This window comes from Abramis brama (genome assembly GCF_963993115.1).
Source record: "Abramis brama genome assembly, chromosome: 13".
NCBI lineage: Eukaryota > Metazoa > Chordata > Actinopteri > Cypriniformes > Leuciscidae > Abramis > Abramis brama.
The window spans coordinates 2,248,308-2,275,801 of NC_139975.1; the positions used below are offsets into that span (position 1 = coordinate 2,248,308).

General features: G+C 42.0%; 2 protein-coding genes and 1 long non-coding RNA gene across 3 annotated transcripts in view; 2 read left to right on the forward strand and 1 right to left on the reverse strand.

The window, feature by feature from the left end:
* Positions 1 to 7,996: 7,996 nt before the first annotated feature.
* On the forward strand, positions 7,997 to 11,733 carry LOC311094862. Its single transcript, XR_014608731.1, has 3 exons — positions 7,997 to 8,171; positions 8,245 to 8,367; positions 10,624 to 11,733. It is a non-coding gene; the product is annotated as an uncharacterized lncRNA (long non-coding RNA).
* An 876-nt stretch (positions 11,734 to 12,609) lies between these two features.
* LOC311094859 (E3 ubiquitin-protein ligase-like) lies at positions 12,610 to 27,274 on the reverse strand. Its single transcript, XM_084133044.1, has 4 exons — positions 26,848 to 27,274; positions 26,244 to 26,347; positions 13,407 to 13,556; positions 12,610 to 13,309 (listed from the first exon to the last, which is right to left on the reverse strand). The coding sequence occupies exons 1-4, from the start codon at positions 26,918 to 26,920 to the stop codon at positions 12,866 to 12,868; spliced, it is 771 nt and encodes a 256-aa protein (XP_083989170.1). The 5' UTR covers positions 26,921 to 27,274; the 3' UTR covers positions 12,610 to 12,865.
* Positions 27,262 to 27,494, forward strand: part of LOC311094856 (uncharacterized protein) — a 36,752-nt gene continuing 36,519 nt past the window's right edge. Inside the window, exon 1 of the mRNA XM_084133040.1 lies at positions 27,262 to 27,454. The gene's annotated coding sequence lies outside the window, so the exon portion shown is untranslated. The remainder of the gene's footprint in view (positions 27,455 to 27,494) is intronic.

Sequence of the window (27,494 nt, forward strand, 5' to 3'; positions counted from 1 at the left end):
CTCGTTTAGTGAGATCAAATAATAAATCTACTGCAGGATCTAGAAAAAATCTAATTGTTATTAAACCAGAAAATGTTGCTATTAGTAAACAAAAACAATTTCTAAAGCTAGGTCTTCTAAACATTAGATCACTCACACCTAAGGCAGTTATTGTAAATGAAATAGTCACGGATAATAGCTTCGATGTCCTTTGCCTTACTGAAACTTGGCTTAAACCTAATGATTATTTCGGTCTAAATGAGTCTACTCCATCAGGATACTCCTATAAGCACGAACCCCGTCTGATTGGTCGTGGCGGCGGTGTTGCAGCGGTCTATAGAGATATTCTCAATGTTACTCAGAAAACGGGTTATAAGTTTATTTCGTTTGAAATACTTGTACTAAATGTTACGCTCTTAGATGTTAGAAAAAAATCCATATTATCTCTAGCCTTGGCTACCGTATATAGACCGCCTGGGCCTTACGCTGATTTCCTAAAAGAGTTTGCAGATTTTCTCTCAGATCTATTGGTCAATGTAGATAAAGCATTAATTGTTGGAGATTTTAACATACACGTAGATAATCCAAATGATGCGTTAGGGGCTGCGTTTATAGATTTATTAAATTCCTTTGGGGTCAAACAAAACGTCACCGGACCAACTCATCGTCTTAATCACACACTCGATTTAATTATATCATATGGAACCGATCCAACCGATATAGATATCATTCCACAAAGTGATGATGTCACTGACCATTACTTGGTAACTTGCATATTACGTACTGCTGTAATATGTCATGCGGCGCCGCGTTTTCGACCAGGCAGAACAATCCTTCCATCCACCATAGATAATTTCTCGAGTTGCTTGTCTGATCTGTCTCAGCTGCTGCCTGAACCCAAACAAACAGATGAACTAGAAGAACTAACTAGCACTATGAGCACCATTCTCTCTAGAACATTGGATGTTGTTGCACCTGTTAGATTAAAAAAGGTCACAGAGAAAATTAAAGCACCATGGTACAATAATACTACGCATGTTCTAAAGAGAGAAACCCGTAATTTAGAGCGTAAATGGAAACAAACTAATTTAGAGGTCTTTAGAATCGCGTGGAAAGACAGTATGTCACGTTATAAAAAGGCCCTAAAAGCGGCCAGGGCTGAGCATCTCCGCAAACTAATAGAAAACAACCAAAACAATCCTAGGTTTTTATTTAACACCGTGGCTAGACTAACAAATAAACAGACGTCACCCGAACAAAATATCCCGTTACAGTTTAGTAGTAATGATTTCATGAACTTCTTCACTGAGAAAATAGAAAACATCAGAACCACAATTGTAAACGTTCAATCCTCAATCGCACCTTATAATTCAGCCTCAATTTTCCCCCCGCAAGAACAATTACAGTGCTTTACAACTATAGAACAAAAAGAGTTAAATAAACTTATCACTTCATCTAAAACAACAACATGTTTATTAGATCCTATACCAACTAAACTACTGAAAGAAGTGTTACCTGTAGTAGAAGAGCCTCTCCTCAATATTATTAACTCGTCTTTATCTTTAGGTCATGTTCCAAGAACATTTAAACTGGCAGTGATAAAACCTCTCATTAAGAAACCACAATTAGACCCGCATAATCTAGCAAATTATAGACCAATTTCAAATCTACCTTTTATGTCTAAAATACTAGAAAAAGTTGTGTCCGCTCAACTGGGCTCTTTCTTGCAAGAAAATGATATCTATGAAAAGTTTCAGTCAGGATTCAGGCCGCACCATAGCACTGAAACTGCGCTCGTTAAAATCACAAATGATTTACTTTTAGCTTCTGACCAAGGCTGTTTCTCAATACTAGTTTTACTTGATCTAAGTGCTGCGTTCGATACTATAGATCATACAATACTCTTAGATCGACTACAAAATTATACTGGTGTTCAAGGACAAGCATTAAGCTGGTTTAGATCATACTTATCAGACCGCTACCATTTTGTCTATTTAAATGGAGAAAAATCGATCATAATTCCAGTAAACTATGGAGTGCCGCAGGGATCTGTGTTGGGCCCTCTATTATTCTCAATATATATGCTGCCACTTGGAAATATTATAAGGAAACATGGAATTAGTTTCCATTGTTATGCTGATGACACTCAAATATATATTTCATCACGGCCGGATGAAAACGCTAAATTATCCAAATTGACAGAGTGTGTTAAAGATATAAAAGATTGGATGACGCGTAATTTTCTATTATTAAATCCAGACAAGACAGAGGTAATACTTATCGGTTCAAAAAACCGCCCACAGAACCTCTCACAATACAACTTTGACATCGTAGGATGTCCTGTTACTTTATCCTCTACAGTAAAAGACCTGGGTGTTATACTCGATTGTAACCTGTCTTTTGAAAATCATATTTCGTATGTTACAAAAACAGCCTTTTTCCACCTTAGAAACATTGCTAAGCTACGTAATATGCTATCAGTTTCTGATGCAGAAAAGTTAGTTCATGCATTCATGACCTCGAGACTAGATTACTGTAATGCTTTATTAGCCGGTTGTCCTGCATCCTCAATAAACAAGCTACAGTTTGTCCAAAATGCAGCCGCTAGAGTTCTTACTAGATCAAGAAAATATGATCATATAACACCGATTTTATCATCACTACATTGGCTACCTATAAAGTTCCGTATTAATTACAAGGTATTGCTACTGACTTATAAAGCCCTAAACGGCTTAGCTCCAGTCTATTTAACGGATCTTCTATCACCCTATAATCCATCGCGCTCTTTAAGATCAATAAATTCAAGGCTTTTGGTCATACCTAGGATATCCAGATCCACCAAAGGAGGGAGAGCATTTTCACATTTGGCTCCAAAACTTTGGAATAGCCTTCCTGATACTGTTCGTTGCTCGGACTCACTCTCCCAGTTTAAAACTAGATTAAAGACGCATCTTTTCAGCCAGGCATTCATATAATATTGTTAATCTCACAGTTTCAAACTACAATCCGGCCTCTAGTTCATAAATGCCAGAGGAGAACTGGCCCCCGACTGAGCCTGGGTTCTCCCAAGGTTTTTTTTTTTTCTCCATTAGGTCACCTGATGGAGTTTTAGGACACCATTAGGCCGCTTGATGGAGTTTTTTCGGTTCCTTGCCACTGTTGCCTTTGGCTTGCTCAGTTGGGGATATTTTGGGGATATTTAATTTTATTCTATCAATCAATAAATTCCACTAGAAACAAACTTTGTTGTATTATTTTATTTTAATACTGTGAAGCTGCTTTGATACAATCTGTATTGTGAAAAGCGCTATACAAATATACTTGATTTGATTTGATTTGATTTAGCCAGGCGTATCAATCAATCAAACAGTGCATACTGATTATTCACATATCAGAATTCATGCTCACCCTCTGTAGTTTTCCCCCGGTTAAGATCGTCCTGATCCAGGAAAGAAAAGGTGAAGACGTACTCAAAAATTCCAAGTTCCAGTCAGATGATTTTGAATAAATGTTTAACAATATTTATTAAAAGAATCAAAAATGAAAAGAATACTTGTTACAGAATATAATAGAGTACTTAGACTAACAGAGTAATATTAGCTAGGCTTCTTGCACTCAGGAACTGCTGGCTTCCCAAGCTGGAGATTGCAAGGATGAGCAGTTTATCCGTCTCCAGTTCCTTTCTTTTATAATCCAGATTCGAATACCTTTCGTCATATTTACTGTAAGGCAAATCACATGTACAGATGCTGATCCCAGCAAATGTCTTAACACTCTTATCAGTAGTTGCGTGACTGTCCAGTCAACGGAAATCCCCCCAGAAGATACAATAGCTTCTCTGTATGTGTGGACAAAGACCCATGTCACTGCTCTCTCATGTGACTTTGAGAGTAGCAGCGATGGACAGAAAAACTTTTCATACAAAACAATTATCATTGAACAGTCATGTGTTCTAAAAGACCAAGAATTGCATCTGCAGCAGTATTGGGTACAGGCTTCTTATTATGGCCCTTTCTGCGTTGTCGGCGAGTTTGAGGTATGGGTGAAGTGAATGAAATGCCGCTCTCAGGTGGATCCTCGTGACTTGACATCACAATACCCTTTGGCCTACTGTACATGAGACCCTTGCAGTGGTGGCTCAGAACCAGAGAGTTCTCCCCGAGGGGAAACCCACTTCGTACAAACAAGATCACGCGGCGGTGTCTCCGCGCCTTGGTTATATGGAGGAAATACTGGTTCCTATCTCACATGAGCAGTCACGCATTATGAAACAGTTTGAGAAACTGTTGGGCTTCATGGCAGCAGCGTCCAATGTGATACCCTTTGGCCTACTGTACATGAGACCCTTGCAGTGGTGGCTCAGAACCAGAGGGTTCTCCCCGAGGGGAAACCCACTTCGTACGATCAAGATCACGCAGCGGTGTCTCCGCGCCTTGGTTATATGGAGGAAATACTGGTTCATTTCCCAGGTTCCGGTGTTGGGAGCTCTTTGCCATCGAGTTGCTATCTCGACAGATGTTTACCTCACCGGCTGGGGAGCGGTAATGGGAGGCCGCTCATTCCAGGGCCTGTGGAGGAGTCATCTTTTTTGGCACATAAATTGCCTGGAGATGATGGCAATCTTCAATGCGTTGAGACATTCCTCCCAGACCTGAAGGACCCTCATGTGCTTGTCTGTACAGACAACACATCGGTGGTCTCTTACATAAATATGTTGGAGTAGATATCCTGTTGAGGCAGGGGCTGAGGCCCGGGGAATGGAAGCTCCACACCGAGGTGGTGGAGCACATTTAGGGGGTTTATGGTCAGGCACAAGTGGATCTCTTTGCGTCTCAGGATACGACGCACGGTCCACTTTGGTTCTCCCTCACACACCCAGCTCCCTTGGGGCTGGACGTTGTGGTATGGACATGGCCGAGGCTATGTCTGTACATCTTTCCCCGATTACTCTGCTCCCAGGAGTTCTGGAGAAGGTCCGCCGGGATAGCTAATTATACTACTAGTAGAACCGTACTGGCCGAGCCTACTGGTTCTCGGACCCAGTGTCTCTCCTCGACGGCTCTCCCTTGGAGATTCCAGTCTGGAGGGACCTTCAGTCTCAAGTGGATTGGGTGATCTTTCACCCAGCCCAGAGATTTGGATCCCGTGGGTTTGGCCTATGAGGGGGCCCAACTCATTGACTTTGGTCTCTCAACTGAGGTTGTGGAGACCATACTTCACTCCAGAGCTCCCTCCACGAGGAAACTTTATGTATTAAGTGATGGGTTTTCACTTCATATTGCGGGTTTCGGACAGTGGGGCCCAGTTTACTGCCCGTTTGGTACAGTGCTGGAGTTACTGCTGGTTCATTTTTCCGCAGGGTTATCCCCTTCCACACTGAAGGTGTACGTGGTGGCCTTAGTGCCAACCATGTCCCTTTTGGTGGTATTTCCCTGAGGGGGGGGGGGGGGGGGGGGGGGCTTTGGTTGTTTCTTCCGTGGTGCTTTTAGACCAGGACAGGAGTATGGTGGCTTAGAAGCCTTATTATATATGTAGATATCCCTGTAGGATGTGGTATGCGGCAGCCTGGTCCTCTCCGCTCACATTCGTAAGGTTTTGCAACTTCGACCTGGGCGCTTCCCCAGGTTCTCAAATGCTCTTGTCTTAGTTGTGCAGTATTCACCCAGACAGGTTCTGTTTCGTATGGCGTATTGGGCATTCTCGTTCCCAAAGCGTCATTGACGCATCGCGAGTTCCCTCGAAAGGGAACGTCTCAGGTTACGACTGTAACCCTAGTTCCCTGAGAAGGGAACGAGACGATGCGTCACTTTGCCATACTTCCTACATCCCTGTGATCGACTTGCTTCGGCCCTTTTCGAAGCTAGCGCGGTTCTAAACCGGATGTCCTTTATCCTTTCCTGGTCGTCACGTCACCCGCGACGCCCACTCTCGCCATTGGACTAGTTGATACAAGTGCTTCAGACGCAATCATGCAGAAGCGTTCCCAAAGCGTCATTGACGCATCGTCTCGTTCCCTTCTCAGGGAACTAGGGTTACAGTCGTAACCTGAGACGTTTCCCCTGCCTGCCTGCCTGTCTGTGTTTCTAGTTAATTCCCATAGTTGTTAATTTAATACCACACCTGCTCTGTTTTCCCTTGATTACTCCCTGTGTGTTTAAGCCCTTAGTTCCCTCAGCTCTTTGTTCGGTCGTGTTTGTGTTATTATGTAGTTGATGTGTTGATTTATCTCCTGTGTATTCTCCTTGATTATTAAAAAGACTTTTTAGAATTGATTCTTATTTTTGTGTGATTATCTAAACTGTAACAGAAGACCAAACCTAGAATAGATCATTTTTGCTTTGTTTTTTTTCACCCCCCTCACAGTCATCATGAAGGGCAAAATAGCTATATAGACCAAAACCACTTTTTGCTCCAGGCTTGTAAACATGTTTTATTCTGCTGTAAAGTTGGGCCTTTTAACATGGGGGTTTATGGGATTGACTCTCTTCTGCAGCCGGACTCTAGTGGCCAGTGGATGAACTGCAGTTTGTCACTTCCGTGTTGGATTCAAGAGAGGGACCGGAAGGTTGCCACATGGGACTTTTGAGCCATCTGCTGTGCTCCTTCTCTCCACCCCTTAGGCTCTGTCTAGCTCCACCTTCCCACCAGCTCCGCCTCAGTCCTCCGCCACCCTGGCTCCACCTCGGGCGCTCGTCACTGTGGCTCCACCTAGGTCTCCGAAGCCATCGATGTCATTTGGTCCCATCTACTCTTCGTCTGCGCCTATGCTCCATCTCCATTGGCTTCATCTTTGTTAGTCATCCCCTGGTGTAGTTAGCCAAGTCTCCAACTTGGCTCCTCGCTCCGTTGGCTCTGCCGTGGGCTATTGTCCTGTCTTGATTAGAGTTGTCAAAAACCAACTCTGTACTGAAATTTTATAAATGTGCCGCTTTGAGCGCTGTTGAGCGGAATCATAAACTCCTCTGATTGGCTATTGTGTTCATGCGCTCATCAAGTATGTCTGTGATTGGCTACAATGATCAGCGCTTCAAAAACGCTTCATGTTGTAAATATACATCAATGAGGCTCTTCAGCGAGCGCTTACACACACACACACACACATGAGCGTTTGAAAGTAGCCGTCTATCAGCGGATCACTCCTGCTCGTGCTTTGAAACGCTCCTGTTTTCAAAACACTCTCAAATGCTCCAGTGCACTGATCACTGTAGCCAATCACAGACATATCTGATGAGCGCGTGAACACAATGGCCAATCAGAGGTGTTTATGATTCCGCTCAACAGCACTCAAAGTGGCACATTTATAAAATTTCAGTACCGACTTGGTACCGAAGTTTTTTGAAAACTCCAGTCTGGATTTTGGTTCCCCTCCTGGCTACTCCCCCCCCCCAACACTATTTAACACAACACTAAGTTAAATAATATTTAAAGTCTTTTGATTTAAGAATATGTACATTCAACAAGTACTAGAATACTAGAAAAAATCCTTGTGTTTATCATTAAATGAAAAGGAGAGAAAGACAAATTAAACTGCCTAATGCGTTAGTTTAATCTGCCCAAAATCACATCAATGAATAATGACGTCTCCATTTTAAAGGGAGATTTTGAATGCAGTACAAAATCTATATGTAAATACTGGCCAACCCTAGACTAAAATGAACAGACGTGGCTATTTTTTTCCACTTCACACAAAACAAAGTGAAAGCAAACCGCACTTGACACCACATCCTACTTATGCACAAAGAATGCTAAACTCTCTTTCTGCTTCAGATTAAACTTAAGTAAACTGTCGGTGTGTACGTCTAAACATGTGACCAGTGCAAACAATAACCAGAACAAAACCCTTTCTTTTCACAGAGCAGAATGTCTGATCTGAGTTACATGATCTAAACTTGCCATAAAGCACCTTGACATCTATGTTTCAAACCTTTTGTGTAAGCCAACACCCTTTTTTCCAATTTCAGACCTAAAAGCGAAAGTAAATGTTATTTATGAAGCCATTTTGTTTCAGTCTCTCATCACTTGAGGTAGACAATTCTAACCTAACAGAGCGAGAATGGAGTTCCAGGTCTATTTAAAAATTAACAAAGATACAATTAAAACAATAACTCTGGCAACATCAAATGAAGACATTGGGAAACCCACCGTCAGAGATCTAAAGAAAAAAGCCCTAAGTTACTTTCCTGGAGTATCAGGTAAGTTGAACGTTTCATTCACACTGTTCAAAATAAATTACTTCTAAATATTTGACTTTGTCTTTCTTGTCAGATCCTGACTATCTGAGGTTGATTTATAATGGAAAAGATCTTGAAGGTGATGAAAAACTTGAAGATTATGGCATTCAGCAACTCTCTGTCATTCAAGGCATAATGAAAATGCGTGGAGGAAAAGGTATAATTTCTTTTTTCTTTACAAGATTTCACTCTCTTAATATAAACTTAATCTCTTTGTCTGGTAAAAGACTGTCACTTTTCTGATTCTTATTCATATTAGAACTCTGTTTATTGGTAACTCTGTTTATAAAAAGAAACACTTTATGATAAGGTTCTATTTGTTAGTGCCTTAAGAACATATGACCATATGAACATGAATAACAATTAATATATTATTTGCAGAATTAATGGATCTTTGTGAATGTAAGTGCATAAAAATGCAATTGTTCATTGTAAGTTGATATTAGTACATTGTATTAACCTGTTAAGTGCCACCCCCCACCCCCTTTTTTTGAGTAGACATGAAAATGCACATTTCGAACTTAAATGGTTGTAATTAAAGAATGCTTTGGAGTATAGATGTACAATTGGTCTTGTTTTAAAGAAGACATTTGGCAGATTTTTGTAGAAGTGTCTTAATTTCTTATAAATTAAGAAAGTGAAAAAGAAAAAAAGTTATAGAAGTTTGAGTTTATGGAAATGTACAATGTAAAAATTTTATTATTCATTATTTTATATAAAATATATATTTTTAAAACCTGGGCGACTCTAAAACTGCAAAAAAAATCTGAACAAGTTGTGTTTCAAAATTTAGGTTGATATCTCAAAAAATGATAGCCTGGCAAGCCAGACCTACATCGAGATGTTTGGTCTGGAAACTCTCCATAGACACGGCTCAATCCGAGGGGCGGGATAAACGGCTGTCTTTCAAATTCCCTCTGCACGCAATAGGACAGCGCTTCAACCAATCAGGGGTGCGTTTTCCGAAAGCATCGTTGGCCAACTATGGTCGTAAGTTCATCGCAATGTCCATTGAACTCTATTGGTAACGACGGAACTTGCGACCATAGTTGGCCAACGATGCTTTCGGGAAACGCACCCCAGAGCGTTTCCCCAACAGCGGAGCTAACGTTAGTTGATAGATTCAACTTTTGCCATACCTGGCCGGCAAAACTACGAACACATCTTTCTTTTTTTAAGAATGACTTAAGTGCCGTTCTTTGCTCTTTTCTCAAAGAAAAACCTAACTCCAAGTCCTCCAGAGTCGCGGCCAAAGCCGATTTGAAAGACTGTTCTCCAGCAGCAGCAGTCATTCTTTGTTTTCAAGTGGCAGGTAACCGTCGCAACTCTGTCGTCATCATGTTAAGCCTGCCCGGCCTACTTTTATACACAACGTGATTGGCCTGACCCAATTTAGGTTTTTGCAGCTCGAAAGTCTATGGAGAGTTGCTAGACTAACCTGGCTGCAAAATACATTTTGCTGCCGCTAGGCTGCGTCTAGATTTCGGCTTTCAGTGAGATTTTGTTTGGGCGCAGTACCAAACTTTTTCACTAGGTGACAACCAGACTCCATTACTGCCCATATAAGGGCGCCTCGATTTCCATATGTGGTTTGAGTGATCTGAACCATTATTTCCACAATTTTCATACAATTTATGAAGTAAACATTCTATTCAGAAGTAATATGGGACGTTTGGCAGATTTTGAAACTGAAATTCAAGAAACTAACTCTAAGAAACACATAAAAAGCTTACACCGAAAAAAAGCTGTTTTGTAAGAGAAGTAATGGAAAATTTTGCGACAGGTATTATTCAGTTTACAGCTCTTCTCATTTATTTATATAGAGCTTATGTAGCCCCACACCTTTTCTTCCATCTATTTGAGGGAACAGCCACAGTGTTGTCCGAAACCATAGTGGACGTTATCTGTTATGGGTGGTTGCAGGAAGGCTTTCAAAGAAGATGATTAGTTCCAACACAAAGTTTAATAAAGATCAAACAGGCAGAGCAACACACACAAAATGTGAACGTGAAACAGAGAATGAATGTGAGGGATCAACTTATCAAGTGTTTTAATGTGTTTCGTCCCACCCGGCCTCCCATATTTGTATATTTCCCCGGCGTCGAAATCAGCCTCATATAAATGTCTGGAAAAGCGATTCCTATTAAATCCAGTCATTCAGCAGCTCTTAATACATAACCTTAACCTTTATACGTGCTCCGGCACGGAGCTTCATGAGAAAAAAGCACTTTGAAGCTTCAGTGTCATATTGTATATATGTAATATCAATCGACAACTACAGCAACCTATGACACCTTGACTTTATATTGTTGCATAAAATGATTGTATCTTATTAAATCCTGCAACTGATGCTTGTTTCCTTTTGTGTGTGTGTGTGTGTGTGTGTGTGTGTGTGTGTGTGTTTTCTTCATAGGCCCACTTCCACCTGATGAAGAGATTCCCAGGACTCAGTCTATGGCATGCTTGTTTTTCAGCATGTAGATGTTTAGGACTCACTTGGATTCATTTGAAAAACGAATATCCAAATATATATATATATCCAATACTGCAGTATAATGGGGGGGATTTTTCAAAAGATAATTCACAAAAAGATAATTTTGTAAATCTTATGTATTTTCCTCAGAAAAATCATTGCAATTAAATCTACATTAAAATATGTCACAACAATATCTCCTGAAACTGTGGCAGGGGTGGAGGGATATAAAAGAGCACTTTTTAACGAGTAGCCTAATATTACTGTTTATATATATATATTTAAAAAAAAAAATTCTAACTTTCTTCTTTTTTTCTTACCAACAACACCATCTGTTATCTTTCCCACAAAAGGCACAATTCGTTCTAAATGTTATTTTTTTACAGGTAAAAAAACAAATATTTTCACAACTTGTCAAACAATTAAACTATCATATAGGATGTTTTTTCTTTTCTTTTTGGTGCTGCAGTTCAATTTGTCACTGTTAGTCTTATGATTCAACTTTTTACTTTTTCATAATGTTTGATTGTCACAATGATTGCAGTTTGCGGGTACAGCACTGTGAGCATAATATTTTGTAACTTATTGTGTATGAAATATGCAATGTGCAATGAATGAGCTGGACAAATAAGATAAACATTAATACTTGATCAATTATAATGGATGATAATAATAGAAAATTATCATTTAATTAATAAATTGAATAGTTCATAATTTAAGAAACAGCCATTTGAAGTGGACCGCTGAATTTAAGTAAACTGTATTTTACAGTACACTTGGATATAAGCTTTCATTGTAGTTATCTTACAGTATGGCCATGTGTAGAAGGTTAATTATTTTCTTTTAAATGGGTTGAATAACTGTTATTATAGAATTTTCTGAATGTGAAGTTGCACTGTTCTCTAGAGAGATAACCATTACTCATTTCATTTATGGAGTAATTGCTGTAGTCTTTTGTTGTTTGTTTGTTTTTATTTTTCAATCAGTATTTTGGGATTTCTTTTTACTTATTGTATCCATTACTGTATCCAAATAAAACTCTCATCTCTGAATTCACTGCATTAGTAGAAATACATAAGCCACCCTTATTTGTTTGTGTGTCTGTATTGGTCAAGTTTAGATTTCTGGCTAATAATAGATTTTAATCTTAACTGGGTTTTTAGGCTGAAACTCCTCAGTACATAATGCTTGTGTCATCAAAGCCTTGCGATTACAGCTATCCCCCTCTCTCTCTCTCTCTCTCTCTCTCTCTCTCTCTCTCTCTCTATCTCTCTCTGTGTGTGTGTGTGTATGTGTGTGTGAATGTCACAGTTTCACTCAGTTCTCCCTATCCATAGTCACTTTTCTTTTTCATCTGCCAAATATTTAGATATATTACTAAAGGAAAACGTCTCAGGTTCCCTGAGAAGGAGACTGAGATGCTGTGTTTGTGTTGAGACTATGGGGAACGTCATCACGTCTGAAGCATGTGTAAACACACACCAATATTGATTGGCAGATGGCAGTCTATATCACATCACACGCAGAGCAACGAGAATATAAAATGGTTCAGTAAGTTACACATCATAATTTCTTTAGTCTGAAGGAGAAGTGTAGGCATGGCCTGAAATATGGCAACGAGAAATTCCCTACCTATTGCCCTGATAATGACACAAATGTATTGCTATAATAAAAAGTAAATGTAATCTTCATAATAATACTAATAAGTAACTATTATATTGTCTTATAATAAAATTCTGTTCCAAAAACATGGAGTTTCATTTTCCTGTTTATTCACAAAAAAGTTTTAGTAGAAAATATATGTAAAACTAATATATGTTGATACTGTATAGTTTTATTTGTGCATTTTAATGAAAGCAATTATTCTTCCTCGTGATAATATATATAACTGTTTTAAGCATTCATTCATTAATCAGTCATTATTTTCAATTAGATTTTTATTTCACACATTAAACAATTTGAACCCAGTGACAAAAGAAGTTTGGTTGAATTTATGGTTCCTCTGATAAAAAAAAACCTTTGCCATTTCAGAGCAAATACACCATTATCAAGATATATCAAATATCATCAATGAGCTGAAAAACATTGAAATATTTTTATAGCCATATTGCCCAGTCTTAGTTTAAATAGATTGAACTAACTGCATCTCCTAGCATATGATTATAATTTACAGCACATCTGCTCACAATCTAGGAACTTCTACTTGCTTTGGTGCGACTCCGGCTGAGCACAACACAAAATGAGTAGATGTTTGTAGGCATTCTTTGGACGGTTTAAGACAGACAAAGCAAAAATCTCTGCAACATTTCTGGCATGTCATGATTTTACATCCCACCTGAAGGTGTTCAATCAGCACACCACAAAATGGGCAGGCACGAATCGCTGGACACAGGACATTCTGCACAGATTTCAAAGTAACCATTGAACAGTCTTTAAGTAGTTCCTGGTCCTTGATGTTGCAACCCACATTTTCACACTGATCATCACGAGGGCGAGGGCCTTTCCACTCTCTCAGACACTGCCAGCAGAATTCATAGATTTTCCCGGTCCTTTTTGTGCAAAGTATGCACTCTACAGCAAGATTGGTAGTGTGCACCCTCTGTATAAAAGTGCCACAACCAGGACACTGCAGAAAGATCAAACACAGTGATAAAGAAACAATGACAGAAAATCTACATATTGTAAATATTTTAAATCAATAAGATACAGGTAAATGTACATACATCCTTTATGTCGACTAACTTCTTAGCAGCATTTGTTCCAAGCACATCCTCAAAACCTATTCGCTCATCATTTGAGAGTTTGGCTGATTTTCGGACTTCATCATATGGCCATTCTTTCTCACACAGTGGACACTTAAATACAATGTCTCCCTGAAATTAAATAACAAAGCTTAAGGTTAAGCCCTATTCGGATGGGATTAACTTCACAAGGATAGATGATGGAGTAATGTAATTTTACCACAGGACGTCTGTAATATTAATGGCCAATTCGCACGGGATGAGAGATCTCAGTAAAACTAGCGGAAGTGGGAGAGAAACGTCTCAGTTACGTATGTAACCTTTGTTCCCCAAGTAGGGAACGGAGACGTTACGTCAGTGACAACGAATGGGGTTTCGCTTAGAAAGCCTATCACCTTCAAGTACACAAAACGAGCCAATGGCAAGAAAATGCCATGGGGCTGCGGAATTTGCATAGCGTAACTCCGCCCCACCTCGTGGGTATATAAGGAAGTACGCTAGCAACATGCAGATATGTCTTTGCTGAGGAGCCGAGACTGAACTCAGGCGGTACAGCGGAAGTGGCAGGTAGACGTAAAGGAACGAGGGTTACATACGTAACCGAGACGTTCCCTTTCGTGGTCACTACGAGTTACGTCAGTGACGACGAATGGGGTTCCCAGTCTAATCACGCCACCTCGGATGTCTTCCAGTGCCCTGCGTAAGTCTGAGCTCCCTGTTGTGAGACTAGCATGGACGAAGGACTTAACACAGGAATACCAAGGTACACTGGGAAGCATATCTCAGCGGAAATATGCAATTATTGCCTGCCCGAAGGGGGGGACTTAAGAATAGACATATGACCCGGAGGGGGATGCATATGGGGATCACTGGGGTGTCCAGCCGCAGGTGGAATATTTCAACCCCAGGGGTGGAAAGGTGCTTGCCGATGGAAAGACACATGCTCAGAGAGGCTTACAGTGGAAATACAAATGTGGGGGTCGCCCAGAGGGGGAACCATGCACATGGAGGCACCTAGCCAAGCGTGAACGCTGCCAGTGGCATAACTCTTGCTGGTGGGACATGGCGCTGGAGGAACTCAGAGACTGCGGGGAGGCTCACTTGAGGAGAATAATCACTCGGAGATTATAGAATCTAGCAAATGTGTTAGGTGTCGCCCAGCCTGCAGCTCTACAGATGTCTGTTAGCGAGGCGCCATGCGCTAGAGCCCAAGAGGATGCCACACTCCGAGTGGAGTGGGCCGTCACACCAAGGGGGCACGGTCGATCTTGCTGCTGGTATGCCAAAGCAATGGCGTCCACTATCCAGTGAGACAACCTTTGCTTGGAGAGAGCCTTTCCCTTCTAGCCTAGAAATCTAGACGCACCCTAGCGGCAGCAAAATGTATTTCGCAGCCAGGGGGGTCTAGCAACTCTCAATAGACCTTCTAGCTGCAAAAACCTAAATTGGGTCAGGCCAATCACGTCGTGTATAGAGTAGGCGGGGGCGGGCTTAACATATGACGACAGAGTTGCGACGGCTGCCACTTGAAAACAAAGAACGGCAGCTGCTGATGGAGAACAACGGTCTTTCGAATCGGCTTTTTTCTTTAAGAAAAGAGCAAAGAACGGCACTTAAGTCATTCTTAAAAAAAGGAAGATGTGTTCGTCGTTTTGCCGGCCAGATATGGCAAAAGTTGAATCTATCAACTAAGCTCCGCTGTTGGGAAAACGCTCTGGTTGGTTGAAGCGCTGTCCTATTGCGTGCAGAGGGAATCTGAAAGACAGCCGTTTATCCCGCCCCTCGGACTGAGCCGTGTCTATGGTGAGTTTCCAGACCTAACATCTTGATGTAGGTCTGGCTTGCCAGGCTATTTCCCTTCAGCTTCCCACCATAACAGACAAAGAGCTGGTCTGAGGTCCTGAAACACTGCGTTCTGTCTACGTAAGCACGGAGGGCGCGTACTGATCAGAGCAGTGCCAAGGCTGGGTCTGCCTCCTCTGAGGGCAGCGCTTGCAGGTTCACTACCTGGTCTCGAAAGGGTCTGGTGGGAACCTTGGGCACGTATCCAGGCCAAGGTCTCAGGATCACGTGAGAGTAGGCCGACCTGAATTCCAGGCACGCTTCGTCAACTGAAAATGCCTGCAGGTCCCCTACCCTCTTGATGGAGGCCAATGCAACCAGGAGCGCTGTCTTCATTGACAGGAACTTAAGCTCCACTGATTGCAGAGGCTCAAAGGGAGCACTCTGCAGGGTAGTTAGCACCACTGAGAGGTCCCAAGAGGGTACGAGGGGAGGACGAGGAGGATTCAGTCTCCTCGCTCCTCTCAGGAACCTGATGATCAAGTCGTGCTTTCCCAGAGACTTACCTTAATCTGCATCGTGATGTGCGACAATAGCGGCAACATACACTTTCAGGGTGGAGGGAGACAGCCTTCGCTCCAACCCTTCTTGCAGGAAGGAAAGCACAACACTGATCGGGCATTTTGTGGGGTCTTCACGACGGGAAGAACACCAGATGACGAAGAGGTTCCACCTTCAACGCATAGGCATGTCTCGTGGACAATGCTCTAGCGGAAGTGATGGTAGCCACCACCGTAGGCAAGCGCGAAAGCTGCCAGTGGCATAACTCTTGCTGGTGGGACATGGCATAACAGCGCTGGAGGAACTCAGAGACTGCGGGGAGGCTCACTTGAGGAGAATAATCACACGTATCCCGTCCGTGGATAGGAATGGTGAGCAAGCGAAGAAACCTGAGCAGAATCTAGTACCGGCTGGTTGAAGCGAGTACATGAGAAAAAACTGGCTCCACTCGGAGATTATAGAATCTCGCAAATGTGTTAGGTGTCGCCCAGCCTGCAGCTCTACAGATGTCTGTTAGCGAGGCGCCATGCACTACAGCCCAAGAGGATGCCACACTCCGAGTGGAGTGGGCCGTCACACCAAGGGGGCACGGTCGATCTTGCTGCTGGTATGCCAAAGCAATGGCGTCCACTATCCAGTGAGACAACCTTTGCTTGGAGAGAGCCTTTCCCTTCAGCTTCCCACCATAACAGACAAAGAGCTGGTCTGAGGTCCTGAAACACTGCGTTCTGTCTACGTAAGCACGGAGGGTGCGTACTGATCAGAGCAGTGCCAAGGCTGGGTCTGCCTCCTCTGAGGGCAGCGCTTGCAGGTTCACTACCTGGTCTCGAAAGGGTCTGGTGGGAACCTTGGGCACGTATCCAGGCCAAGGTCTCAGGATCACGTGAGAGTAGGCCGACCTGAATTCCAGGCACGCTTCGTCAACTGAAAATGCCTGCAGGTCCCCTACCCTCTTGATGGAGGCCAATGCAACCAGGAGCGCTGTCTTCATTGACAGGAACTTAAGCTCCACTGATTGCAGAGGCTCAAAGGGAGCACTCTGCAGGGTAGTTAGCACCACTGAGAGGTCCCAAGAGGGTACGAGGGGAGGACGAGGAGGATTCAGTCTCCTCGCTCCTCTCAGGAACCTGATGATCAAGTCGTGCTTTCCCAGAGACTTACCTTAATCTGCATTGTGATGTGCGGCAATAGCGTCAACATACACTTTCAGGGTGGAGGGAGACAGCCTTCGCTCCAACCCTTCTTGCAGGAAGGAAAGCACAACACTGATCGGGCATTTTGTGGGGTCTTCACGACGGGAAGAACACCAGATGACGAAGAGGTTCCACTTCAACGCATAGGCATGTCTCGTGGACAATGCTCTAGCGGAAGTGATGGTAGCCACCACCGTAGGTGGTAGGGTACTCAAACCTGCCTCGTCCCATCCAGGAGCCACACGTGAAGGTTTCAAAAATCGGGGCGAGGGTGCCACAGGGTGCCCCGTCCCTGAGAGAGGAGGTCCTTCCTCAGAGGAATTGGCCAGGGAGGTGCTGTCGCGAGGAGTACAAGTTTGGAGAACCAGATCCGGTTGTGCTAATAAGGGGCAACCCAAAATACCTGCTCCTTGTCCTCCCTGATCTTGCAAAGGTCGCAAGGGTACGAGTCGTGGGAGGCAAAGGGGTCTACCTGTGCGTCCCCGAACTGTTCCCAGATCTGCTGAACCGTCTGGGGATGGAGTCTCCATTCTCCAGGGAGAGGCTGAAGTCATGACAGCTCGTCGGCTGCACGGTTCAGGTCTCCCGGGATATAAATGGCTTGAAGCGACCTCAATGCTTCTGACTCCATATGAGGAGGTGGCGAGCGAGTTGCGACATACGGCGGGAGCGTAGAACACCTTGTCGGTTGATGTATGGTACTGTCGCGGTATTGTCTGATCGGACTAGTACGTGCTGACCCCTGAGCAGCGCAAGGAAGTGGTGCAGGACGAGATGTACAGCCAGCAACTCGAGGCAATTGACATGCCAAAGGCGTTGGGGTTCTGTCCAGGAGCACGCGGCAGCATGTCCAATGCACATTGCGCCCCAGCTGTGGTGGAGGCATCTGTTGAGACAACACATGCCTGGAAACTCATTCTAAGGGCACTCCGGCTCCGTAGCTGAGGTTCGTCCACGGGGTGAAGGTCTGACGGCAGGCCGGAGTCACTGGGACTCGGAACGTGCCGTGTTGCCACGCCCACCTCGGGACTCGATCGCGAAGCCAGTGCTGAAGCGGTCTCATATGAAGCAACCCGAGCGGCTTTGCTGCAGCTGGTGAGCTCGTGAGCTGCGTGCAGATGGCGACCGAGTCGATTTTCATACTTAGAAAAGAGATCCTCTGCACAGGGCAAAGTTTGCTCTTCTCTCAGTTGACCCAAAGGCCCAGATGAGCTAGGTGCCGGAGCACTAGATCCCTGTGTTTGCAAACCTGGTCTCGAGAGTGAGCTAGGATCAGCCAGTCATCGAGATAGTTCAGGATGCGAACCCCGTGTTCCCGTAGAGGAACAAGGGCTGCCTCGACGACCATCGTGAAGACGCATGGAGACAGGGCTAGCCCGAATGGGAGAACCGTGTGCTGGTATACCTGCCCTCGAAAGCAAACCGTAGGCACAGTCTGTGTTACTAGGAGTAAGCTGATCCCGTACTGCCAAACCCTTTTGCACTCTAGAACCCCGGGGGGCAGAACAATCGGGGAAAACATACACAGACGTGGCCTCAACCATGTCTGTATCATGATATCCAGACCCAGCGGAGCTGGAAGAGCACAAGAGAGGTGGCGCGGAAGGTGGCCGTCCGCATGAAGGGGAAACGGGACCACCTCCGACAAACCGACCGGCCGGAGTTTGGGGTGGAGTTTGAAATCCCCGGGCCGCAGCCCCTGCCTCAACAGGATGACTGCCCCCTCTTTGATCAGAGAGACCACCGATGTATTGTCTGTCAAAAAAAGAACCTGATGGCCTCTCTGAAATCTCCTCAGAACCTGTGTTTCCAACACAGGTTCTAGGAGCAGAAACCATAACTTCCTCCCCATGATCAGAAAACGAGGGCATATGCGTGTAACTCTGGTCATGCAGAGTGGGTTCCCTCTCGGGAAAAACCCATTGGTCCTGAGCCACTACTACAGGGCCCCCACGTACAGCAGGCTAAAGAATAGTATGTTGAACACTGCTGCCAGCGACCCCACTCTTTGATAAGGTCATATAGTGGTGGCATATAGCATATATACCGCGATATATGCTTTCCCTAACAAATTCCATGTACGAGATTTGGAGGGAAGTGTCTGAGCTATCAGGGGTGACGCAATGTCGGGGAGAAAATATTTCGCGAAATATTCCTCAACCCGAGGCATCACCTCATAATTCTCATTAGATTCCCTAATGGATGAGAAAATATGTACATGGGGGGAAAATAATTGAGATGAACATGGATTTTTCCACGATCTCGATACCTCAGTATGGAGATCAGTGAAAATGGGAAGGCTCTGACACAAAGACTGTGACTGGGTCTGCAGGAAACGCTAATCCTTTTTTTTTTCATGGTCGCTTCCTGCTTATTAAATGGCCATTCAACGTTTAATTTAGCCACTGCCCTGGTTACAACCTCCAGCAACTCCTCAATAACGGGAATATGGGGTGGCTAATCCCCATATCCATGTGACTCGGTGTTGAGAATATCTAACTCCTCAGAGCCAGATAAATCAAACGCCGGGTCTTTAACACGGTCGGAAGAAGCCGCCGGCTTCTGAACCGTGCGCGAGACCAGTGGAGCTGGTTAATAAACACTGAAAAAGGGTTGCAACTGTCTCAGTATTATATGCCAGCCCCATGTGTGAATCCCATGCATACAAGCGGCGCGCTGCCTCAACAGACGCGGGACCTGATGCACTGGGAACGCAAGCCTGATCTAATTGATCTAACAGGCTCAAACGGGAGCAGAGCTTTTTCATAGGTAACTGAAAACAGTTTGCACAGACAGCACCCTCGAGCACTGCCCATGCATGCTCCACTCCCAGACAAACAACACAGAACGAGTGCGTGTCATCCTCGCTTAAATAGCGTGGGCAAGGGGACGCACACCGCCTGAGTTGTTTCTCTATATTTGCCATATATATTGAGATAGACAAACAACACCAAATAAGACAATACAGTCACACAGAACGCTTGCTGAAGACAGAAAGCTGACGCGGCTATGTTCCGGACTTCCGGTGTCCTTTTATAGCTTCCGGATCACCGTCACATGCAACGTCACGAGTGACGAAAGACAGCACCAATCAAGATTGGAGTCAGAGAATGTCTAATAAGGGGAGAAGTTTCACTCTCAGTACACTTCCGGCTTCTGAACTGGTTGCAGTTCCTCTCTGATTCCATATGAGGAGTGAGCTATACCAGAATGAATGGAGGTCTATGGCGCTATACCAATAAAAATCCACTTTTCTCAGGATATAATTTTTTGTCTAGTAATTTGAATGTTGTATTCGAAAGGAGATGCAAATAAATTACACAGTGCTGGGTGTTAGATTTTTTTGAGTCACTTATTTGCTTTAAAAAGTCTTTTAAAGTGTCAATGACGTCATACACATGTACGACCAGAGATACTGCTTCACGGCAATCCTTCACTCACTCTGGTGCAGTGGCTCAGTGGTTCATGTAGGTTGTCTACAAACCGAAAGGTTGGTGGTTCAATCCCTGGTTCCACTTGACCAAGTGTCGAGGTGTCCATGAGCAAGACACCTAACCCCAGCTGCTCCTGACGAGCTGGATGGCCTTGCATGGCTGACACTGCCGTCGGTGTATGAATGAGTGAGTGAATGGGTGAATGTGAGGCAATGTAAAGTGCTTTGGTGGCCATTGGTCTGTGAAAGCGCTATATAAATGCAGTCCATTTACCATTTTACCATTTACCATTTATTCGCATGACATTAGTATTACCTGAGGTAATTTTTCCGGACCTTTTTACTGAAGGTAAAAGTCGCCGTAATCTTTACTGACATTGTCCGTAATAATTATTGAGATGCACATTCGGACGGGACTAACATCACAGAGAACCTCTGGTAATTATTACTTTACCCAACCTCTACATGTCAAACTGTATGACATTAAGCTTTGTTTTTATCTAAAGTACAGAGAGGTAAATATTTTCATAGAATATTTTGTTTTTCCTACACATTAGGGACATCACAGAAATAAATTGCATTAATGAACATAAGCCTACTCTATAACAACAGGCAGGGCCGTGCACAGACATTTTAAGGGGCAGTGGCCTAAACCAAAAAAGGGGCACTATTTAGTTTTTTTTTTGGGGGGGGGGGGGGGGGGGGGGGTTGGCACACAACAGAAAATGTAGTTATTTGTATTAGATCTGATCGAGAGCACAATCATTTGATTAGACAAGCAGCTAATTCTAAGAACGTGATATGTTGTACACAGGGCTGGACTGGGGCAAAAAAAAAAAATCGGCCCTGGCATTTTGGCCCAGACTGGCCCACTATATGAACATAAACACCACCCATCTTTACACGCCCTTAAATATATGCATACCAACTCCAATTTCTTAAAACCACTAATTCCATGCAATGAATGAGTATATGAACGAGTGAGAGTTAACAGATGAAATAAGTAAAAATTTGACATTTATTAATACAGTGATGAAGCCTAAAACAAGCTATAATCTGCATTGGCATAGCAACACCAGTGTTTCTCACAGGATTTTTGGTAAAACTGTGGTGGGTGGACCTCGGTCCTTAGGGGGGTTTGGGGGCATGCTCCCCCGTAAGAAAATTTTGTGCATTTTAATGTTAAATTCATCAATCTGGTGCACTTTGAGAGTTCAAAGTTAAAAGCTCAAACCCATATTCAGTGTGCAAATTAAACAAAGAAATATTATAGTGTCTATTTACATTACACCTACTACATAATAATAGTTATAATATTAATCCTATGACAGTAATAGCCATATTTTGTAAAACAAATGCACTAAAACAATAAAGGAAACTTTCATAATTAGTTTTGTACCAATTTCTATACTTGAAAGAGATAAGCACATGATCTTTTATTTTGACGGAAACTGCATCAAGCTTTTATTTTGGCGGAAAACATGGTTTACAAACGCCTCTCATTAAATTTCTAGTGAATTGCGGTAATCGTCAACTATGCAGATGTGGAAATGACCTGTAACTGGGTTATGGGTTCCTACACTCATGACATAGCCTAAGTGTTTTGAAAGTAGTTCTGCTTACCGCAGGCTCTACACTTTCTCATCTCTCTCCTGATCCTCCTCACTATCCTCATCTGCCACAGGAGCTGATGAAGGGCAGAAAACATACACTACTGTTTAAAAGTTTGGGGTCAGTAAGATTTTTAATGTTTTTAAAAGAAGTATCTTCTGCTCACCAAAGGCTGCATTTATTTGATTAAAAATGCAAACAAAACAGTAATATTCTGAAATATTATTCCAATTTAAAACAGCTGTTTTCTATGTGAATATATAGTTAAGTGTAATGTAATCCTGTGATCAAAGCTGAATGTTCAGCATCATTACTCCAGTCTTCAGTGTCACATGATCCTTCAGAAATCATTCTAATATGATGATTTGATGCTCAAGAAACATTTATGATTATAATCAATGTTGAAAAACTGTTGATTTTTTATTTCAGGATTCTTTGATGAATAGAAAGTTCAAAAGAACAGCATTTATCTGAAATCTAAAGCTTTCGTAACATTAAACACTACCCTTCAAAAGTTTGGGGTCAGTAAGAATTTTATTTTTATTTTTGGGGGAAAGAAATAAAATAAATCAATACTTTTATTCATCAAGGAGGAGTTAAACTGATTAAAAGTTACAGTAAAGACATTTATAATGTTAGAAAATATTCTATTTTAAATAAATGCTGTTCTTTTGAACTTTCTATTCATCAAAGAATTTTGAAAAAAAAAATGTAAATAACTGTTTTCAACATTGATAATAATAATGAATGTTTCTTGAGCATCAAATCATCATATTAGAATGATTTCTGAAGCATCATGTGACACTAAAGACTGGAGTAATGATGCTGAACATTCAGCTTTGATCACAGGAATAAATTACAATTTAAAATATATTAAAATAGAAAACAGTCATTTTAAATTGTCATAATATTTCACAATATTACTGTTTGTTTTTTTATCAAATAAATGCAGCCTTGGTGAGCAGAAGATACTTCTTTTAAAAACATAAAAAAATCTTACTGACCCCAAACTTTTGAACGGTAGCCTAGTGTATATTTTGACACATTTTACAGTGTCTGCTTTAAGGGCCTGTTTACGGTGGCCGAGAGGTGCAAAACAAATCACAATTACAAAAACAAAATAACAATTCAGAAAACAAAATAACAATTCAGAAAACACAACGACAATTTAGAAAACAAAATAACAATTCAGAAAACACAACGACAATTCAGAAAACAACGACATTTCAGAAAACACAACGACATTTCAGAAAACACAAAGACAATTCAGAAAAAAACGGAAAAGGTAGGTATATTTTGAGAATGACGTACTTATCGCTGAATGGACGAGATACCTGTCAATCAAGCCAGAACCAAGCGATACTGTCTGGAAGTACCGGTAGAAACAAATCGTACCCATCAGCGTGCCATGGAGCAAAGTTCGGTCCCGTGGAGTGATAGGTACGCCTAACGAATCTACGACGTGTCCTTGTTCTATCCCTGGTGGGTTGAGTTCTTGCAGCGGCCGCATATGTCATCACGTTTAACACGCAACTTCTGCAGAAGTACTAACCACATTGTCCGGTAGCCGAACAACTGTCCTGGTCGACGCAGCTTTTAATGTCGTGGTATGTCGAAAAATGAAATAAAAGAGAGCATTGCAGTGATGGCTTCTTTGTTGGTGTATTTACTCAGAATGAAGCATAAGAGAATATGCATAACAAAAGCTCAAAACATACATTCTCAACATGTATATCACTTTTTTTTTACAGTAATGACCGTTGTACACATAAGTGACTTTAAACATTCCATCACGCTAGAAGGCAAAATATGATCAACAAGCTATTAACACTCTCTGTGCAGTTCTCATGCTCTAGCTAGCCCCAGAATGACGTGTGGCAGCTGTAGTAACACTCTAATCTCATGCTTTTTACAAACAAAATAAGACTGAAACAACATCATGTACTCTCATACACTCAAATAACATCGACATAATGACCAGTTATAATGAATAGCGGGCTATCGCGCTAATCGCGAAACACTCATGCTAACCATGTGCTCAGGCATACTAAACTCATGACACACTATTAATATAGTAAATATGTGGTATGTCGCCAGCATGTCCACAATCACGGCACATGAATGTCCTTCTTCAAAGTAAAGTTTAATGTGTTCTATTTTCACATAGCAAAACAAAGTTGATCACATATTTCTTGATTGACAGGTATCTCGTCCAATCAGTGATAAGTACGTCATACCTACCTTTTCCGTTTTTTCTGAATTGTCGTTGTGTTTTCTGAAATGTCGTTGTGTTTTCTGAATTGTCGTTGTGTTTTCTGAAATGTCGTTGTGTTTTCTGAATTGTTATTTTGTTTTCTAAATTGTCGTTGTGTTTTCTGAATTGTTATTTTGTTTTCTGAATTGTCGTTGTGTTTTCTGAATTGTTATTTTGTTTTCTCAATTGTCGTTGTGTTTTCTGAATTGTTATTTTGTTTTCTGAATTGTTATTTTGTTTTTGTAATTGTGATTTGTTTTGCACCTCTCGGCCACCGTACCTGTTTCTATTTTTTCATACTTTTTTTCTGCACATTCCTTGCGTTTCTTGCGCTTGCTTCTCCATCTTGCTGACTATTTTGACACACTGACACTGCTGCACGCTCGCTCACTCGTTTAAAGTTGTGATTGGCCCAGCCCAGTGTCAATCAAGAAAAGAACCAATGGGCCGCTGATATACGTGTTTCATGGACTGGTCTGTCAGAAGAAAAAAAAAAAAACCTAATGCTGACTTTTTCTGACCAATGCATTACACCGGCACAAACCCAGCACCGCCAATTAAGCAAAACAAAACAAAACGAATGGGCCGCCGATGTAGGCTACACATTTTATGGGCCGTTAAAAAGAAAAAGAAAAAATAATATTAATAAAAATAATGTACGACTATGAGATGTATCGGCTTAAAATGCATGTCGGCCCACCGGGAAAGTGCGCGGTATGCCCGATAGCCAGTCCAGCCCTGGTTGTACAAGTTGTTAGCACTAAACATGTGACTAAACTAAAGAGCAAAACATTACTGACATACATACAAAAAACAACAAAAACAAATGACTAATTTCGCAGATTCAACCACTGTCTTGCATAGCCTACCTGTTAATGCGACAGCTTTCATGAACTGTCAGTGTGAGTGAGTGATGCTGCGGAGCGAGCGGGAAAACCTGGAGCGGATTAGCGGAATCAGCGGAATGCTTTGAGCGGAGCGGTGGGGGTGGGGAAGAGGGGCACCTCAGTCGATGAGGGGCAGTGGCTCTAGCCACCGGGCCACCCCCCTGTGCACGGCCCCATGGTTCGAATTACGTGGGAGCCAGTGGGAGCTGAGCTCCCATAGAGAGAGGATGAGCTCCCATGAAAGCAGTAAAATCATACACCTGTGGGGGTCTCTAAAAATCATCAGCACCATTATTTTAAATTACAAATAAAGCACTTTTTCCTTCAGACAAGATGCCAAACACATGGATCTCGCGGGATCTCGGATCGTCATCACACTACGGTACATCCTTATGCTTAAATCAAGTGATATAAGTGCCGCTGCGATCATTAGCGCGGATACTGTGTTTGTTTGTGGCTCGCGCACAGTCTTCACTCGGGCGCGCTTCAATCCGTTGTGGAGACTCTCTATTCGTTAAATTACAAAACAAAATGCACACAAACGTGTCTCTGCCTGATATAGAACCACTTATAAACATAATCGGATTTGATGAAAAAAAAAAAAAAAGAAAAAAAAAACTTAAATGAGTGCGGATTCGAACCTAGAACTTCTGGCGCGTTTGGGGAATGTTCTACCACTGAACCACTTAAGTACACGGTCGGAGCAATCTATTTACTCACGTGAAAATTCTTACAACTAACAGCATATATTAGACCTCATTAAGCGACAAATTAAACCAAATGTACTATTTAAATTGAATTGTGTTACCAACGCTTTTTAATTAAATTTGTATTATATTTACAATTTTTTATATTTTTATATTACATTATTAAGCTACCGCGCCTGCTCATAGGCTACTTTTTTTCTTCTTTTTTTAAAGAGACCCCCACAAAGATGAAATCATAATTCGAACCCTGCACGGCCCTGAGGGTGTAGCTGCAGAACTATGACCAGAAATGCTACCAGGAGAATATCAAACAACTCCCCATCCAGAAACACTTAACTTTAAATATTTACTATGCTCTAAAAATACATGTAATAAAAAGAAATGCACTCACATTTAACAGTTGAACTTTGCAACAATCTGTCAGTGACATCGGATCTGCGACATGATCGCAAGACAGCTGAACTCTTAAAACATCAGGGTCGTCGTCATATTCATCTGAAATATTTACACAGACTTGATTAAAACCATAACTGTTCGTTAAAAATAAGAAACAGTCTTAAATTAGCGCAACTGAGAAAAACTTCTGAAGATCATACACAATCTGACTGCAATTCCTCTTTCACATTCCCACTTTCAATGGTGAATAGCGGGTTGTTTTCATTACGATTTCGATGCTTAGAGAGCTTGTAACGTTTGGGATTAAAAGTAAAAATGTGTTTTGTGAAGATTGCGATCTAAATCTATAAATAGTCTATCAAAACAACATATTATTTAAGGCGTTTAATGCCAATAGATTGCAATTATAGGCTTATGCAATGCCATCCAATTAATTTAGGCTTCTTGTAAAGCTGTGTATCTCTATTTAAGGAAAGAAAATACTCTCACCATGAATAAAAACAAAAATAGGCCTAGCTAGTTTTTGCTCGTTTACATTTATTTTCATATGACCCAATAAGTCTAAGCTACTTATTAAACTGATATCGTGCTTAACTTACCGAGATCGCTGGGTTTTTGCACCACTTTGATGTCTGTGTCGGACAAAGTGAGTTTTTTTAAGTTTTTGGCCATTTTCCACAGCAGTCGATTTCTTCAGTGTTGTCTCAGCTCTCAACAGTTTGTTTCACTCTTTAAATGTGAAAGTACATTCCGTGTTTTAAGTCTTTGGTCCAAACGATGACTCGCGTGTATATTCTCCTCCCCCTTCACACGGCATCAGGCTACAGATTTGATTCACATTTATGTTTGCGGTTTAAATTAAATATTTATAATATAGCCTTCATTAGCCTTATGCAAATGTATTCATATCTCATGTTTCAATAACATAATCGATCCAGCTGCAGCAGCGTACACTACAGTATATGCGATTGGTTATGACTTGTTTTACACTTGGATTCATCCGTCCTCGTTCCTTTTTCTTTCGGTTTATCAAGGAGGAGCTAAAACGCAAAGAAAGCAAATAAGGAAAGACAAAAAAATCGATGCAGTATTTTAGACACGAAAAACGCCTGATTGCTTGTGTCAGTGTTAATGAATTTGATACTGAATTAATTCCTGCGATTTTGGCTAATCTTCTATCCGGCCTGCGCAATCCGTCTCTCTGAGGTAAGTTTTCAAATATCAGTAAATTATTCCCTATTGTATC

Coding starts and splice junctions, on each gene's coding strand:
- LOC311094859 (XM_084133044.1), bottom strand. CDS start 26,920: ATGGCCAAAAACTTAAAAAAACTCACTTTGTCCGACACAGACATCAAA. Junction 13,557..26,243: donor GCAAAGTTCAACTGTTAAAT/GTGAGTGCATTT, acceptor ATTTAATTTCAG/GGAGACATTGTATTTAAGTG. Junction 13,310..13,406: donor AGTTAGTCGACATAAAGGAT/GTATGTACATTT, acceptor ATCTTTCTGCAG/TGTCCTGGTTGTGGCACTTT.